Source organism: Gossypium hirsutum, chromosome A09 (genome assembly GCF_007990345.1).
Source record: "Gossypium hirsutum isolate 1008001.06 chromosome A09, Gossypium_hirsutum_v2.1, whole genome shotgun sequence".
Taxonomy (NCBI): Eukaryota; Viridiplantae; Streptophyta; class Magnoliopsida; order Malvales; family Malvaceae; genus Gossypium; species Gossypium hirsutum.
In genome coordinates, this window is record NC_053432.1 from 73,640,890 (window position 1) to 73,659,417 (window position 18,528).

The window sequence follows — 18,528 nt, forward strand, 5'->3', positions numbered from 1 at the left end:
AATAATTATAATTACTCAAATATATATATAGAATAATTATGCTTATTACTAAATTATCTATTTGGACAATTTTGTTTGTATGAAGGCATGGGAATTTCTACAAATATGAGAAGAATTTTATTTGCATGACCTACTTAGAAATACCATGACAAGCTAAAAACTCAAAAACAATTTTTTTTTCTATTTTTCTCTATTTTCTAATATTTAAATATTATTCTATAAAAAATTACTGCAGTAGACTATTTTCATTAGTGCAAAACGTAAACATTCATTAGGATTCATTCTATACTCAATGTATATTTTTTTCGTAACTCTTTTGCATACCAAAATACAAATTAGGCAAACAAAACCTTAAAAAAAGTATAATTATACATCTTAAAATCTTCAATTAATTTCTCATAAGTTAATTTTTATCCACACAAATTATGAACAGATTTTACCTTTAATTAGAATCTTATCACATTGATTTCATATAATTTATTTAAAATTTTCATTATTTCAATTTTAAATTTATGTTTTATTGGAAAAATAAAATTATTACCAATCCCAACAGGTAGAATTTTATAGTTTGTAGTAAGATTTCTTTTTATGGGATACATCACCAAAATTTGACACCATTTCCGGATATTGGTGTCTTAAAATTATTAATTTTTCATAAAGAGCAGCAATGGTGATCTAAAAAAGAAATTTGAGAAAGTTGTATCACAATAACTTTGCATTCATCATCCGAAACTAATGGTATCATTTGAATTAAAATATGAATTAATTCATTTATGGCTTACTTTTTTTATGATCTAGAAAATAAAATATCTACATAAGTAAATTAAGGAATTTCATATGATACGTTCTACCATGAGACCTCATGAAATACTCAAAGAAAAAAGCAAGTTGGCTAGTCTATAAAATAAAAGATTTACTATTTTATGTGTCTCCTAAATCTATAATCACATGAATGGATACAGTAAGTTATTACTTTACTTTTATTAAGAAGGATATTTGCAATATCAAGTATAAAGACATTGATACTCTTCCTGACCTTGGGTATGGAGAGATAATCAAACAACAGCTAGTTAATGTCACCATAGAATTGTTCATTAAATGCTTTTATGAAAAGAAAGATGCAATTAGTTTGAAATGTAATAGTGAACAAAACTTCTTGCAAAGTCAAATAACTTTTTCAATAGGACCTTCTAAGAAAAGTTAAAAAGATAAATGTTGCTTCTCTCAAAAACAGATTTTCTAGTTAGTCTTGTTGCAAAAGTTTGTAATATTCATACTAATATTGGTGACCCAATTAATATGTATCCTACATCCCAATAATATCATTATTGTACCATAATCATTTTAAGTTAAATGTTTGATCCAATTTCACTCCTTACCAGAGTTAAGCCAACCACTTGAGTCGGGGTGGGTAAGCATTGTCTAAATATGCGTCTATCCGTTTTCCCATATGAAATGGTGCACATATTCAACAGCAAGACCCACCATGCCACAATTATCTCATTCCCTTATTATTTTCCTGCAAATTTGTCAAAACTCATTTGTAACCTTCAAACAAACCGAAACCGTAATCATTTTCTTAAATAATAAAAAAAAAAGTTTTCATCTGGTGTTGAGTCAACTCTATTTGTCATGTAATGATGATGATTTTCTACTTAAATGTTGGCCCAACCTTTCTTTTTCTGGCCTGGGGTGCAAAACTCTTCAAACCATGTCTTTCTTTTTCTAGATTAAGCCATGCCTATTGCCATTTGTCAACTCTTAGCCCTTCCCAAACTTCTCCTCTCCGGTCTCACTCCAGTCCTTCTTGTCTCTCATGGAATTATTAATAATAAGATTATTATTTGCTTATTGCTCCTTACACGTTTTGGATGTAGAAGTTCGGCTTTATAGAAATGAAAATAATAGACTTATTTGACTATGATTTTTATTATTAATTAGCTTAATTCCCACTTCATGGAACCCCATCCACCAACTTTTCTACTTGCCAATATAAAATTCATTTGTTTAATTTTTTCGTCTTTTATACTTTTTTGCAAAGAATATCACAACCTAATAGAAACTTAATAGAGATTAACTTAAATCCAAACTAACTTAAACATGATCATATGAATTAACTCTGTTTTCTTTACACTTTTCAACCAACATTTCAACAAGACAAGTAGAAACTTCATTGAGATTCCCACCTTAAGAAAAGGATGTGAATAAGACAAGAAGTTGTCCATTTGTTTGCTTTGAAGATTATGATATTGTCTGTCTCTTTTTCTCTTTGGTGATAATCAAAGAACCATAAACAATGATTAGTGGTTGGCATTAGATTTCAAATATAGAAATGATTCTTTAGCAGTTGATTTGTGCATTGTAGACCCTTTAAAATGGTTTACATTACCCCTTTGTCACTCTTAAAAGAGATTGAAAACCAATTTGTCTTTTATTGAAAGAGTGTTAGCCACCCAACATTGTTTTACCAACAACACTGGTGCATAATGTCTTATCAATCAAATTTCAAAAAATGGGTTGAACCCCAACATCATCATTGGTCTCTAATATTTGTTTGAAGTCTAAAGTTAGATTCTTAGTCCCTATTTAACTGTTGACAAGTCAAAGTAAATGTTAGACATTTTCTTACAAGTTAGCCAAACATGTTCATAGATTCCCCAATTATTGATAAGTCAAATGATGAAAAATTCTGAGACATTCCCCTCTTTAGCCACCTCCCACTAGGCAGTAATAAACAAGAGCTCACCATCTCATTGTCTTCCCTAACTGCTCTCTCTTCTTTTCAGGCTGAAGAACAAAAACCAAATAAAAATGTTGGGGAAAAAGATGGGTTCCTTGAAGAAGCTAGCCAAGAAGGTGAAGAGCATGCGGGGAGGAGATGGTGAGGAATCAAAATATGAATGGTTGCTAAGGGAATTTGAGGAAATGACATCGCCTACTACAGCCTCAACCCCATCAGGGTCATTTGCTATTTATGTTGGAGAGAATGAAGAAAGATTTGTAGTGCCAACCAACTTCTTGTCTCATCCACTCTTCAAGATGTTGTTGGAGAAGTCTTACAATGAATATGGTTTCCAACAAAGGGACAAACTAGTTGTTCCATGCAGCGTCTCAACGTTTCAAGAAGTTGTCAATGCTGTAGAATGTTGTAATGGGAAGTTTGATTTTGGAAAACTAGTTGAGGAATTTCTTTAATCTCAAGTACTAGGGAACCATAATCTTTTTTTTTAACATATGTTTGGAGTTTATAGTTGTATGAATGCATTAGAGCTGTAGTTCTGGTGTACCCTACACATGCAGTTTTGCTGCACTGCTGATTTTGATCATGTTAATAACTTTCCTTGGTAGATTTAGATTGAATCAAGTTCAAAGCTACTTTAGGTGAATTGGTTCCTAAACTTCTGCATGTAAACATTTGCAGAAGAAGAGAATTTGATACATTACAATTAAAATGGATCATTTCCAGGCTTCTTCCTTTGTCTTTCTTCTGTCTCCACCAAATCAGAGACAGGTAACTTTGACCATTAGAATTTCTACTTGTTTGACTATGATATTTCTCAAGCTTTATTCAAACCAAACCACTATCAACCTTCTTTCTGTATTCACATTTCAAACTTTCAGTTCTTGTGGCTTTGTACACATTTGCTTTGCTGCATTCAACTTTTTGGGACTAAAATGCAAACTACTTGGATCTGTAGGTAATATTTTGGTTTAAGCAAGGACAAGAACCACATCAAGAAATCAGCATTTGAGATGCTTAACATTTTACCCAACATTATGTTGCTCTGATTGGAGTGTGTTTATTGTTTTTTCTTAGTTTTTGCATTGCAATCCCAAGGAAAAGGCGGCCGCAGTGGGAATAAACTTTTCTTAGTTATTTCAGATCAACAACTTCTTGGGCCTTTGAATTTATGAATGCATTAGCTCCTGCATCTGTCAGTAAATTTTCTGCATGCTTCTTCAGGAACATGACCAAAGCCCATCAAATCGAGGATAAATGGTTATCAAAGTTAATAATCAGCAACATGGGTTCTAACTAGGCTCCACAATATTAGAAACCCACACAACACGAGATGTTTCAAAATTTATACCATTTGAATTATTGGGATATCAAATTTTAGCTTAAACTCGATTATGATATAACAAAGTACAATTAAAAAGACACGAATTGTAGGTACCTGTCTTTAGATTAGAAGGGTTGTAAGTTGTAACATATCATGAATTCGGGCATATTAATTGAGCCTGAGCGATCAAATCATCAATGGTATGCATCAATTTAAATTCAAAGCCGGCATGGGTAAAGATTCGCTCATGAAATAGTGGGCTAAATGTAAGTTAAAACAATCCCAGAATGGCTTATTCATTTGTCATTTACGATAACAAAACTAGTACAGAAATTGTTCATGGAGCAAACATTTTTTAGAGAATGAAACAAGAAAAACTAGCTATTAGTCTGCAGATTGACACTACCGTCTACAAGAATTCTTTTCATTGAATCTATCAGTTGTTGCATTTGTTCTCTGGAATGCAGTGGCGCAGGATACACGCACGTGCAGTCCAAACATCCATCTCGTATGGTGTCAAATATTGCAATGGTTGGACCGATGCCGTGAACCGAAGAACACCCCACATAGTCCACTAGGCCAATTTCTTTGTGCAGTTTGTTGGATTCATCAATCACAGGATCTTCGAAAACCGATATGAAGGCAGTCCTCATAGATGATGATGGAGTCAATCCAGGGTTGTCAATGGCCTTGCACATGAGGAAGTTTAGGTCATTCATATCGGAGAAATGCTTGTTGTTGTTCTTGGCATTGGAAAAGGACGTATAACATCTGTTTGCTAACTCCCATACTTCATCAAGGGCGGTCACATCATGTGTATTCAGGATTGCAGAATGGTAAAATCCTAAATAAAAAAGATGATCAAACAAGATGATTATCGCATCATATGCAAGACCCAAGTGCCAAGCAAATCAACAACAGACTGAGATTATTTTCCGATCCCTCAAAAATCAATAGGATTAGGATGATAATAGCAATGAAGTAATTACTTACCAAAATGATTGCTACTGAGCACTGGCTCGAGAATTGACCGACAGTCTATGAGGGTTACAACAGCATATTTTTCCTTTTGATGATCAGGGAAGGGTTTGGTGGACCGAGCTGCAATCATACCAGCAGCTGCCAGGGCTCCACAGAGTTTAATACCCCTTGATTTGCAGCCCTGTAAATGGTATATGATGAAGCAACTTCCAAGCTCAAAACAATTTAATCACATAAACCATGAGTTTTAGAATGATCTTAGAACAAGTCCGGTAAAAAGGGAACCATAAGATCAACAATGATAGTGATGATGAATTGTATCAAGCACTAAAAGAAGTTAAATACATAAAGCTTCCAAGCAGATCAATTAATACTCAGAGCCCAAAGTAAAAGTTCATGCAAATATCACAAGATGTAGATGGCAGATCCCCAAGATGTTGGCCACAAAGAACTTCACAATGGCATTTCCTGAAATCCTAATTTTTTAATTAGAGTCATGAAACTTGTGGCAACCGAAGATTCCCTTTTAATTCGAACCGGAGACAAGTTTTTCGAGTTCAGTGCTTTGTACTCTTAAAATATCTCAAAAATTACAACGTTGCAGACTCGTAGTTTTGAGTTTTACCTTAAAAATTGAACTTACAGACTTGTGAAAACAAAGTGTTACTTACAGCAACAAGCCTGTCGGTATCATCTGGGTTCATCTTCAACCTCACAACCTGAGAGTGCCGAGCCGAATTAGCATCAATGAAGTTGAGATTCGCCAGCTTGAAAGAGTTCAAGGAGTAGCCAAGCAAGTCAACCCCACGCGCCCAAAGAGGCTTATTAGCCTTACCACTAGGAATCAAATCTTCAATCCCCACCTCTTGCTCTATCTCCTCCTCCGCCTTGGCTCTTCCGCCACCCACCATCTCTAATAATTCCCTCAACAGTCCCACCGCGGCAGCGCGGTCACAAGCTGACGTGTGTAGCCGGAACACCAAAAACCACCTTGCGTCTCTTATAGTGTAAAGGCTGGCGAAAAAGACATCCCAGTCAGCTTGGTCACCATCAGTGCGGTTCCATGAGTTCCTATTCAACTCGTGCTCGAGTAAAACGTGGTGGGAATCGATGTGGGAATCGCCCAGGGAGCTTTGGAGTATGTGAGAAGTAGATTGAAGATCAAAGGATTGGATTTGAACATGGGGGTTAGAAGGCGTTACGAGGTAAAAAGTGTTGCAGGAAGCATCAAAGCGGACCCTGGAACGGAGGATGGGATGAGAAACTTGGAGCCTGCAAAGGAGTGCTTCAAGGAATGAGATATCGGGGACATTAGTGAGGAGGAGGGACAAGACAGTGATGCCAGTGCCACCGGGCACGGCTCTGCACCAGCTATACTCAGCGAGACCAACTGCTCGAACCTTGGGTTCGGGTGTTTTGGGGTCTGGATTTTGGGTTTGGGTTTGCTCAGATTCAGACATTTTACTTGATAGACCTGTGGAACTTTGGAGACACAGAAATTGAGGATAAAGCCAGTGAAGAGGAAAAACTGTCTGCGTTTGCCAACGTTTTCAAGCAAAAAATTGAGCTTTTTTTACGTCAAAAGTTTTCAAAAAAAAGATGAAATTTCATTTCACCCAAATTGGGACGAGGGAAGGAGTAGGGAGTCTTGTTTTATTTCTTTGATTTTGATGGATAGTTTTCGTTTTCAATCAAAACTATATAATCAGTTTGACATGGCAACAAGCTAACGATAGTACTTGTTTTAAGCCTATTAAATGTTATACAAGTATGTACGAAAGAAAATAAATCATGGACCACTTGTTTGTTTTTGGATTTTTTTGGTTGAAAGGTTGCAAATTTTTATTGAGAAAAAAATTAAGTATTTATTGTGTAAAGTATAAATTAAATAATAAAATTTATTATAGTTTTTGGTATTTAGGGGAGTAGTTCATAATTGTGAATAAAAACATTTAAAGGCTGAATAATACAGAAAGTAAAGAAACTCATAAAAACTTTAAATAAATTAAGAGGAGTTCTTCAATCTTGATGGAAATCTACTTCAGAGTTGACTCTAATAATATTCTTCGGGTTGCTTTTTTCAATATTCTTTAATGGCCCCTCTTCTCTTCTTCTATTTAGTATTTATAGATTTTAGAATGCTCAGAAAGCTTAAAAATTACGTTTTTTCGTGTGTTTGGGATGCAAATCGCAAAATCGACATGGTCTGACACATGGTCGTATGCCAGCCCATGTGGCTCACATAGTCGTGTGTCCAGCCCATGTGGCTCCTGAAACCTACTCTATTTGTGTAACAGCCCGATTTTGGGCCTAGTCGGAATAGTGGTTTCGGGACCACAAATCCGACGAGGGAAAATATGGTTATTATTATATTTTTATGGTCTACAATTTCACGGAAAATTTTCGTAAAAATTTCGTTCGAAAATTTCGACGTTTGGGCACTCAATTTAGTCAAAAGGACTAAATTGTAAATAGTGCAAAAGTTGAGTTCTATATGTAGAAGTATCTAATTGATATGAAATTTTAAATTGGAGGTCTTTATGTGGTAATTAGACCATTAGTTAGTTGATGGACAAAAATAGACATAAGAAATGAGAGAAATAGATTTTTTTAAGTGGGGGCATATTAGTCATTTGGTAATAAAAAAATAAAATGGGAAAAAGATGACAAAAATCATCATCTTCCTCATTAGTTGCTGCCGAAATTTGAAGGAAGCCATAGCTAAGGTTTCTTTGCTTTCTCAAGCTCATAGTAAGTGCATCCTAGCCCCGTTTTTAATGTTCTTCGCATTTTTGGAATCCTCGTAACTCGGTTTAGCTTATTCTAGCAATAATTCGTGTTAGGGCTCATATTTGGAAAAATACCCATAGGTGAAATGTGTTTATTTTGCTGTTTTATGGTGGAATATGAAGCTATAAATTATGTTAAACAACTTTTGCTAAGCGATTTTAAGCGAAAACGGGTAAATAGGCATAATCGGTAAAAATAATTATTGTTCATAAGTGTATGTTAGAGTGAGAATTTGATGTTGCCATAGAAGGGAAAAATGTTCAGCATGTCATAAAACCTAAGAATAAGTGATGAAGTTTAATTTCCGAGCTTGGGGACAAAAGTGTAATTATGCAAAAGTTTGGGGGCAAAATTGTAATTTTTCAAAAAGTTGGGTGGTGGATTATTTTAATGAATGTGAACATTAAATGAGTTAAATTTGCTATTATAGATCAAGAAAGACGTGAAGATTATCTCAAACGAGGAAAAGAAAAGATAGTGGAGTGAAGTGCAAAATTACGATATTTTGCACCGAGGTAAGTAAACACGTGACTTGATGTATTATTTTGACATTAATTGATATATGTTGAGATTTATTTGGAATTAAAATAAATGTTTGGCCATATCCTAAAAATGTTGTTAAATCGGGAAAGGTGGTAAAGGGTTGCAATATATGATTTATGGGTTGAACACTCGGAATAAGCCGAAGTATGTTGTACATAAAGGGGTTGCTGTGTGCTGATTCCCCGATTCATTGGTGGTGCTATGTGCGATATCCACCGTATCTTTGAAATGTGAAAGGGGGTTGCTATGTGCTGATTCCCCCGAGGGGTTGCTAAGTGCTGATTCCCCGGTTCATTGGTGGTGCTAAGTGCGATATCCACCGTATCTCTGAAATAAAAAGGGGGTTGCTATGTGCTGATTCCCCGAAGGGGTTGCTAAGTGCTGATTCCCCGATTAAGTGGTGGTGCTAAGTGCGAGATCCACCAATAACGGTTAACATTCCGAGTGCTCAACGAAAAAGTGTGGAAGGTGAATATTGCCATATGGTGGAAATTTTTATGGGGCAAATATTGAGTTGGATACTAAATCGATCCATGTATGAGATGGGAGAAAATATCAAAAACGAAAAAAGGAACGATTTAGTTATAAACTGTGTTGAACAACAGCAGATGGGTAACTTTGAAAAATCACCAAAAATTGTAAAAAAATAATTATGGTGTGAAATTTATATTCCTGGATTCCTTATTGACTCTATTTTTAATAGAAACAAGCGAAACCATTTTTAAAATTTTGTACAGAGAGTTAAGTGAATTTTTTTAGGAAGGGTCAGAACCGTTGGGCAGTGAAACAGGGGAAGTTTTAATGAATAAACTGTACTAATTGGCTGGGTAAAAAATTCTGAAATTTTTATGGTGAAATGGTATATGAGTCTAGTTTCAGGGAAAATTTACGAAACTCAATTTGGAGCCCTGTAGCTCCGGATAAAAATAAATTAGCGACTATGACGCAGAAAAACAGTTTGCTGGAAATTGCCTAAACAATGAAGTTATTCATGAATAAGTTTATATTTTGGTGTAGTTATGTGAGTAATTACTTATTTATCATGTGTTTACTTACTAAGCTATATGCTTACTCGATTTTATTTTTCTCTTGGTTATAGTGACTTCCAACAACTCGAAAATTGGAACGAAGTCAGACAATCATCTACACTATCCTTCACATTTGGGGTATTTTACTACTAGTGTTCCGAAATTTTATGGCATGTATAGACACTTTATGTAATGTGGGATCATCATGTAAATATATGTTATGGTTCCCTTTTAAATGTAGTGTTTATTAATAGTTAAACTATATGTGTGTTTATACAAATGAAATTGGTTGGTATATTGGAATGTGTTCTAAATTTGCAGGAGGTTTAAGCAAAAATAAGTAGGAATGCTGTCGAAAATTTTTAAAAATTTAGTAATACCTCATACTCTTTTCCGGTAAGGAATACGGGTAAGGGGTGTTACAATTTGCCTGATTTTCTCTCGTTTTTCGCTCTTTTTGCTCTCAGATGCTCTCCTAAGTATAGAAATATGAATTTAAAGGATTAAGAACATAAAACTCACCAATTTGCATAAATAATCATCCAAAAACGCATTAAGAACGAGATTAAAACATGTTATTTTATCACTTATCAAAACCTTACATAAAAAATTAAACTCAAACAAAAACGACTCAAAAGCTTTTTTTAGAGTTAGAAAGAACACAACTGCCACATATACAAGCCAAGTCATGAGTTTTTGCATATGTTCAAACATCAACCACTTTAATAGATCACATGACATGCTGTATGATAACCACATTCAACAATCAATTCATTGGAAAGTCCTTCAAAGCCACATCCATCAAATTAAACATAGACAAAGTGAGTCGACTTCAACATGTAACGATCCAAAAGTTAGTAGTGTCGGAAATGGTAGTTTTGAAATTTCATTTTCGATATTCAAGTCCGTAATTATTAATTATTTAATATTTATGATGTTAGTATAAAGCTTAATTAAAATTTGGTCTTTTAGTTTTGTCAATTAGATAGTTAACTATAGTACAAGTGTAACGACCATAAAGTCAGTAGTGTTGGAAAATAATGTATTGGGACCTCGTTTCTATAATTTACAGAGTTTTTGTATAAATGAATTAAATTTTGGATAAATAATTTTACCAAATTAGTGACTAATTAAGGTATAAGAACTAAAGTGTAAAAGTGATAAAAGTTAATCACTATAAAATTTTAATTAATAAGAGGACCAAATGAATAAATAGGTCATCATTAAATGGCCAAATGGTGGTGATAGCTAATTATCACCCAATAAAATTTGTTAAGGTTAATGTTAATTAATTATTGATTAATTAAACTAATTATGATTAATTATAAGTTAATTAAAGGCATAATTATCGAAAATACCTTTAACGTTTATGGGTTTTGGGGTTTGAGCCCTTAACCTTTTCTTTTATTAACACCCTTAATGTTACAAACATAGGAAACCATTCTTTTATGAACTCAACATTAGGCCCTTCAATTTGGTAAGTAAATTAAGTCATTTTTTTGTAATTTTTATGTTTTTGAAGTCTCAATAGTTTGATTTAACCAATCCATGTATCAATTTGTGAAATTTTTAAAGTTTTCAAAAGTTACCATTATGGAATTTTAAATATTTTGGTACTAAGTTGCTAGATTTTAAGTTTAGATATGAAAAATGACTAGTTTATAAAGTGAAAGTTACTAATTCTGAACATATGGACTAAAGTGTAAGTATTTTAAAATTGGTATGAAATTTATGTGATTATTGATAATAGAGGGTTGTATAAAGATGAAATTGAGATCAGTTTCAAAATCAAGGCTCAAATTTGGAACTTATGACTATTTTAGTTCCAGGGATTAAATTGAATAAAATGAAAATTTTAGGTGACATCTAAAAATGAAATTGAATTGATATATATTTATAATAGGTTGTTATTGATAAATTGAAATTAATTTATTATAGATTGGGAATGGAATTAATTAGAAGATAGTTATAGAAAAGGAAAAATGGTATATTAGTCCTTGACACCTTGTTTTTTGTTATTTTTGCCAGGTTGTTTACGTTATGTTTGATCTATATTATAATTTTTTTCTGTGTGTTATATTGTAATGTCTTTTAGTATAGTTAAATATAATTTGATGATTTTGGCATCTATGGACTAAATTGTATAATATGAAAAATATTATTACGAATGAATACAATGTTTTGAATGGATATGGAAAGTTGATATACTTGAACGATAATTGTTTGACTATGATATAATTAAGTGAATGAATTATATATGGTATAAGTTCCCGCTTGAACGTATTAAAAGATAGAATACAATTGACATGTCAATAGGGTTATTTGCGCGTTGTATGGGATATATGTGATGGTACAAAGATATTATCACTACAGGAGAAAAGACTTTTAGCGGCGTGTTTTTTTACCTTTAGCGGCGTTTTTAAGCGTCGCTAGAACTATTAGCGGCGTTTTTACAAGCGCTGCAAAAAAACGCCGCTATAGCTAACGCCGCTAAAGAGCATGACTTTTAGCGGCACTTCTTTTACAAACGCCTCTAAAGACCATGACCTTTAGCGGCATTTTTCTCGAAAACGCCTCTAAAGATCATGACCTTTAGCAACGCTGTTCTCACAAACGCCGCTAAAAATCATGAACTTTAAAAAAATTATTTTATTTTAATTAAATAATATTTATTTTTATGTTAAATATTATATTATGTTTAATTTTTAAAATTTGAACTTTAAACTATATACTTTTAAGGATAAATAAAAAATATTAATTAAATTAAATTTTCCATTAAAATTTAAACTTCAAAACTAAATATAAAAATTAATGAATTTAAATTTAATACATAAACATTGATTCAATATGTAATTTAATACATAAAAAAACACACACACACAGACACACAAAATATTACAATTTCTAAAATAAAATTCATCCCGATGAGAATATAATGCAAAATCATCATCACCTCTCATTGCAATGCCTGCATATATAACTTAGTGAAGTACTTTGATCTTGATCTTGGTTAAGACTTGTTCCAGCAATAAAGAAAATTGTTAAACGGAATCTCGGTCACCTGACTGAGCAAAACAAGGAAATTAGCTATACCATCTACTGTAATGAAAGTGAAATCAGTAAAAAGTAAACCCATAATAAAAAAACTGATGTTAAAACTGACATCACTCAAAAATGCCATATGATTAGAAACATTAGGTGATGTTAAAACTGACAGGTTTAGAACTTACAAGATTAGCTACCACTTTATCCCCAAACAAAAACAAAGGCCCAGTTTCTTTAATACCTAGACAAATTAATATCTGAAAACAAAAGTTTGGAATATGTCCAGTAATAAGGTCATAAAAATTGATTGACCATAAGAGAAATCATTTCAAATTACCATCAATGCAAGCTGAATGCAACAAGCCAGCTGCAACTCTTTTGACCTAATGCAGGGATAAATAATGAAGCCAAAGGTCCATAGTTAGCAGAAAGAAATTGACACGTCCACCGCAGACATTACATCCAAGCATACATATCAAAAGCATATCCAAAATAGTACTGCAAGAAAATAGAATCTATATCTTGTGAAGCATTTCCAGCTTCATACCAGTAACAACAACTGTGTGCTCTGAACCCAAAGCAGCCAATTTAATTGTAAGCCCGCTCAAGCATTCCACTTTGGTTGGCTTATGAACTGCTTTCGCAGCCTCTGTATGTACAATATGCCATTCATCCCAAACAAGTGAGAATATGCTGATTACACAATAAAGCTAATAATAAGAAAACAAAGCATTGACAAATAGGCAACTTAATAATTTAACTTAAATATTATAAGCATTCAAATAAAAAGGAGCTCATTTAGCTATTACTTTTTCCAAGGCCAAGTTGCCCGCTTGAGTTCTTCCCCCACATATAAAGTTCTCCATCCTCTACAGGTCAAAACCACATTTTACAGAAAATATACAAAAGATGGAATCAGAAGCAAGGACATAACACAGTGAATCTTGAGTTCATTGGGGAGGGGGGTTCGTAGAAGAGGGAACAAATGAAACAGTAATATTATGTTCGTGTCTATTCCTGGAAGAAAAATGTGAATCCATCTCATCGTATTATTTCAGAAATTCTAATAAAAAGAGACTTGTCACTTTTATAAAAATATAGCCTTTATTTTAAATACCAACGGTTTGAAATTATTTTCCAATTTATAAAAATGAGCAACATTAATTATCAAGCAATTCCAACCAAAGCAGTTCATCCTGCATACCAAAGCCAGAGTTACTAATTTATCTTATGTAAGTGTTATTTCACAATATCAGTCATTTGCAATCAATCTTAAAAACATGGCTTGGTTATGCAATTGTTAGACAGCATCCTGGTAAAAAAAAAACATTGTTACATTAGCAATCAATCATTATTGAAGAGAAAACAAAAATGAAAATCATGTGATTAGCAATCAAACATTGTTACATCAGCATGTTTTAGGATATCAAAAATGCATCAAACAGATAAGCCAATTATGTACTCATACAGCTTAGCAGAAACAGACAAAGATAAAAAAAAAACTTGCATATATTACTTGTGTAATAATTTCCCAAGAATTTATATATTTAAAGCTGACTCAATGTATACATTTAAAGATGATAATACAATAGATGTAATAATTGAACAAGATACTATCTGACTGTAATATTTTTGTTATTTATTTTACATAATAAATATTTAAAACTATTTAATATGAAGAAATTTTTGCATTTTCACAAAACAATTTAGAAACTGCAAATATTTTTTTCTGGCCAAGATTTGTAAAGCTTAGTGCTAGTAGGCAGATGCAGTAGCCTATGCATCGCATTTTTATTTTTGTTTTATTTCACTAGAATAATCCAATAGTTTATGACTTATTCCCTTCTATCCACTGCAATATTGCAATAAAGTACATTAGAAACTAGGATATTGGCAAAAGGCACACATAAGTTCTGGGGCTAGGCTTGGAGTTGAGGTGGGTACAAATGAAAGCAATAATTCCATCCTCAAGAGTCCAAGCACGCAGAAATGTAATTTATTTTAACAAAATTATATGGCAAAAGGAAATAATGGCACGGTCTCAAAGTTTGATCATGCAACATGATAAAGTGTATGATTAGCAGCAGGTGGTGGGAATAAAGGCAACATGCTATGAGGATGTTTCATTGCAAACTAAGGAAAATAACTTATGTTTCTTCTTGGTGCAGTAAAGAGAACACCTCAGATTTGATCAAAGCTAACCTCAAGATGATCAGTAGTTATAAACAAATAAAAGAAAGATTTAGTCTTGAGTCATTTTCAAGACTTTATCAACTTCAAAAAATGCAAAGAAGTAATGCTCAAATTCCAATACTGAACTAATGAAACAAATACAGTTCACAAATTGATGCATAACATAGATTGAAGGACTTGAACAAAGAACGTAACAACTAAGTAAACATAGTGGAGAATCACATAAGAAATTAAAAACCCAACATGCGGTACATATATCACAGCCACCAATCATAAACAAATTTAAATATACGGGACTCACCAAGATGCAATGCAACAATCGCAATTTAAATTGGTAAAACCAGTACTAGGAGGCTCTAACATAACAAAACCTGTAAAATTGAATACCTAATCTTTATATGAGTTCCAGCATACAAATTCCAGTTCTACCATGACCCATTAATAAATAAAAGTTTCTCAAATTATAAAGAAAAGGTTGACAGCAACTAGTACATAAAAGTTCCAATTGCAAACAAAGAGAAAGCACCAGATAAATAACAATGTCATTAAGCTCCAAGTGTGTATATATATGTATAAGTAAAAAATAACTTCAACTTAATTTTGTTTTCTTGTTTCGAGCTTGAGTTAGAGTAAGCTGAATTCAAATATTTTAACATTTGACTACAAATAACTTGTAAGACTAACCAAGTTCAACTTGAATTAGAGCTCGAGTATAAATAATTTAGCTTGAAATCAAATATGTCAAATTGATTTTTTATTTGATAAATGAATTTAATCATGTCTGATTAAACTAACCCGAGCAATTTAATTTAATTTAATTTTATGAAAATCAAGCATTAAAAGTGTAACTTAATTTTATCTGCCACTGCCACCATTTTGGATAACACCTGAGAAGTGAACCATCCCATTTCCTGTGGCAAATAAGAACACTCATTGATGAGTTAAATGCTTCAACTAGACCAAGAATATAATCAGCATTAATACTTGAAGAAACCTGCTAAACTCTCTTGTATATACAGCACCAATCACCCACATCAGCTTCCACCCTGCAATGCCTATCACAAAATATTAAGCAAAATACCTTACCCGATCATGGTATTCAACATAATAATCATGGCTGTCCAAGCTATAGTAGTTCCTCTTCGATCTTCTAACAATAACATAAAACAGTATTTACTTACTTCGAGCATCCCATAGACGAACAGTCTTATCACCAGATGCAGTTGCTATGAGATCAGCATGTTTAGGGTCCCAACATAGTTGATCCACACTATCAGTGTGTCCTTTCAATTCGATATCTTTAGCCTTTCCCTGCACCAGACATTAGAGAAAATCACTATTAAAAATAGGGAATTTATTAAATTTCCAACATTCAAGACACAAACCAAATCAATTTCAGATAAATTGTGCAAAAGGAAACATGTTTTTGGAGAAGATACAATAAAAACGGATGTAAAAGACTAAGATGCCAGCTATCAAGGTATCTAAAAACTACTTGTATTACTGTATGTGTATCCTAAAAGCAGTTACTTTACTTGAATGAATTTTGAGATTTTATCTTCTTACTTTTTCCATGAAAAAATCATAGTCCAATTGTTGATATCTTTAGTATTTTCCATCAAAATTTCTCATCAATATACTAATGCAACCATAGCAACCTCAGAAACAAGAATTTTTATATCCAAAAATAAGAAGATTTATTTTGAGTATCCTAAAAGCCTAAGCAAAAGGATGCCCATGAGAACGAGTGCACGAAGACGCATCTCGAATCAAATCCCAATTCATTATTAGTGCTGTAATAAAAAAGCAACATTCAAAATACCCAGAAGAGAAAGAAACAATGACAAACGAAGAAAATTAAAAAAAAAGAGGGGTGACAGCTTACATTATCGTGAGGCTCAATATGCCAAACTCGAGCAGTTTGATCGACAGAACCGGAAGCAAGCTTGGTGCCGGTGCAATTCCAGGCTACCGAATGCACCTTTGAGAAAGGATATCAAAATATTCTTCAATTAGGAGAGAAAGAGAAACAGGAAAAAGAATCCAAAAGAAAAAAATCTTACTTTCTTTTTGTGACGGTATAACGGTAGATTCCAACAGCGGCGCAGATGATTGAGGCGGCGTCGATGCTACTGCTGCTTCTTCAGCCATTGATTTAAATGATTAACGGATTCAAGTTTAGAAAGTGAGGGAAGAGTGTAGCCGCAAGGGTTTTTTCTTTTTCTATTCGAGAAGTGAAGTAGAGAAGGCTACATAACTCCATTGCTTCTTTGATCATTGCTTCTACTAATTTCAGGTGAAATTTTAGGATTTCTTTGGGGAGGGGGAGGGAACCGATTTTGGGAAAAAGAAAGGAGGGGAAAAAAAGAGATTTTGGGATTTCGGGGGAAGGGGGAACCGATTTAGGGAAAAAGTGGGAACCGATTTTGGGATTTCGGGGGAAGGGGGAACCGATTTTGGGTAATAAAACGGCGCCGTTTTGTGTAAGATTTTTTGTCTATAAAAACGCCGTTATTACTTATCTTTTGTGGTGTTTTTTATAAAAACGCCGCAAAAAGTCATTTCCCTTTACACAAAATGGTGTCGTTTTGCTCTGCTAAAAATTTATTATTTTGTTTTAATATATATAAACTTTATCATTATCTCTTAAATAATTTAAACTATATTGTTAATTTTAATATATTAAAACAAATATTATCTTTTTTATAATTATATAAGAAATTAATTAATATATAAATTAAAAAAATCAGTCATATACCCAAAAATAACTTTAAAATTATTTTAATTAATAGTATTTTATTTTTTTCATTTTTGACATGTGTTTTTCTATATTTTTACTTTTAAAATTTTTCTCAATAAAATCCAAATGTTGCTTCAATTTTCCAACATTAAACCCTAAACCTAAATCCTAAACTATAAACCTATATCCTAAACCCTAAATATATATATTACAAGGGATAAAAGTAATTAAAAAAGAATCTTATTACTTACCTAAACCCAAAAATAATTTGATTTTTTGTTATCTTATCAAAAATCCTAACTCTTAAACCTTAATAACCTAACCCCTAAAACCATGAACAGTACTACAATCCTAACTGTAAAACAAAAAACCGCAAACTCTAAACCATAAACTCTAAACCAAAAACAATAAACATTATATCATAAACCCTAAACCCTTAAACCATGGACATTAAACCTTAAATCTTAAATCATAAATTCTAAACCCTAAAATAATAAACATTATATCATAACCCCTATCCCCTAAACTGTAAACCATAAAACATAAACTATAAACCCTTAACCCCAACCCTTAAACCATAATTAGATATTTAATTATATGTATACACCTAAATTTTGATAGAGATACATATCAGAATTATATATGAATTTCGATTTAATGTGTAATTGTAGATGTGAAATTCTAATTGTGGTTTAAATGTATAATTGAAACTTTAATTTTGATTTAATCATACACATTTTAAAAATAAATACATCAATATATTTTTATATTGAATAAATATAAATATTTATGTATGCAATATATAAATATAAAATGATGTTATATCAATAATTGTGTTCATAATTTATGCTTTTAGGATTTAACCTATTGCACGCTAAACCACTGTTCATGTATACTTTTGGGATTTAACCCATTTTGATATATATATATTTAAAATAATAATTTATATTTATCTTATTTAAATTTATATTATAAAAAAAATCCAAGACACACAAGTTAAGTAGTTTATTATATTTACCTCTAAATTCCAAACCCCAAACCTTAAATCCTAAACTCTAGGCCTTAAACACTAAACCATAACCCATAAACTAAATTATTTTTTTTGCGGCGTTTTTCCAAAAGCGCCGCTAAAATCACGATCTAT

At 32.4% G+C, this 18,528-nt stretch overlaps 2 protein-coding genes and 1 long non-coding RNA gene across 6 annotated transcripts; 1 reads left to right on the forward strand and 2 right to left on the reverse strand.

Annotated features, from left to right (window-relative positions):
• Window positions 1-2,652: 2,652 nt before the first annotated feature.
• On the forward strand, window positions 2,653-3,286 carry LOC107896349 (auxin-responsive protein SAUR40). Its single transcript, XM_016821505.2, has one exon. It carries the CDS (start codon window positions 2,812-2,814, stop codon window positions 3,193-3,195), a length of 384 nt encoding a protein of 127 aa, XP_016676994.1. The 5' UTR covers window positions 2,653-2,811; the 3' UTR covers window positions 3,196-3,286.
• A 1,049-nt stretch (window positions 3,287-4,335) lies between these two features.
• On the reverse strand, window positions 4,336-6,777 carry LOC107896346 (uncharacterized). The gene is made up of 3 exons (XM_016821502.2): window positions 5,717-6,777; window positions 5,058-5,226; window positions 4,336-4,908 (listed from the first exon to the last, which is right to left on the reverse strand). Exons 1-3 carry the CDS (start codon window positions 6,503-6,505, stop codon window positions 4,442-4,444), a joined length of 1,425 nt encoding a protein of 474 aa, XP_016676991.2. The 5' UTR covers window positions 6,506-6,777; the 3' UTR covers window positions 4,336-4,441.
• Window positions 6,778-12,220: 5,443 nt separating this feature from the next.
• Window positions 12,221-17,129, reverse strand: LOC107896352 (uncharacterized). 4 transcript variants are annotated; one of them, XR_001683702.2, is made up of 9 exons: window positions 16,708-17,075; window positions 16,530-16,625; window positions 15,826-15,955; window positions 15,639-15,690; window positions 13,261-15,555; window positions 12,999-13,100; window positions 12,789-12,834; window positions 12,637-12,708; window positions 12,221-12,471 (listed from the first exon to the last, which is right to left on the reverse strand). It is a non-coding gene; the product is annotated as an uncharacterized lncRNA (long non-coding RNA). The 4 variants fall into 4 exon arrangements; XR_001683698.2 differs by having other exon boundaries at window positions 15,639-15,699; XR_001683700.2 differs by lacking the exon at window positions 12,637-12,708 and having other exon boundaries at window positions 15,639-15,699; window positions 16,708-17,129.
• Between the last annotated feature and the right edge of the window lie 1,399 nt (window positions 17,130-18,528).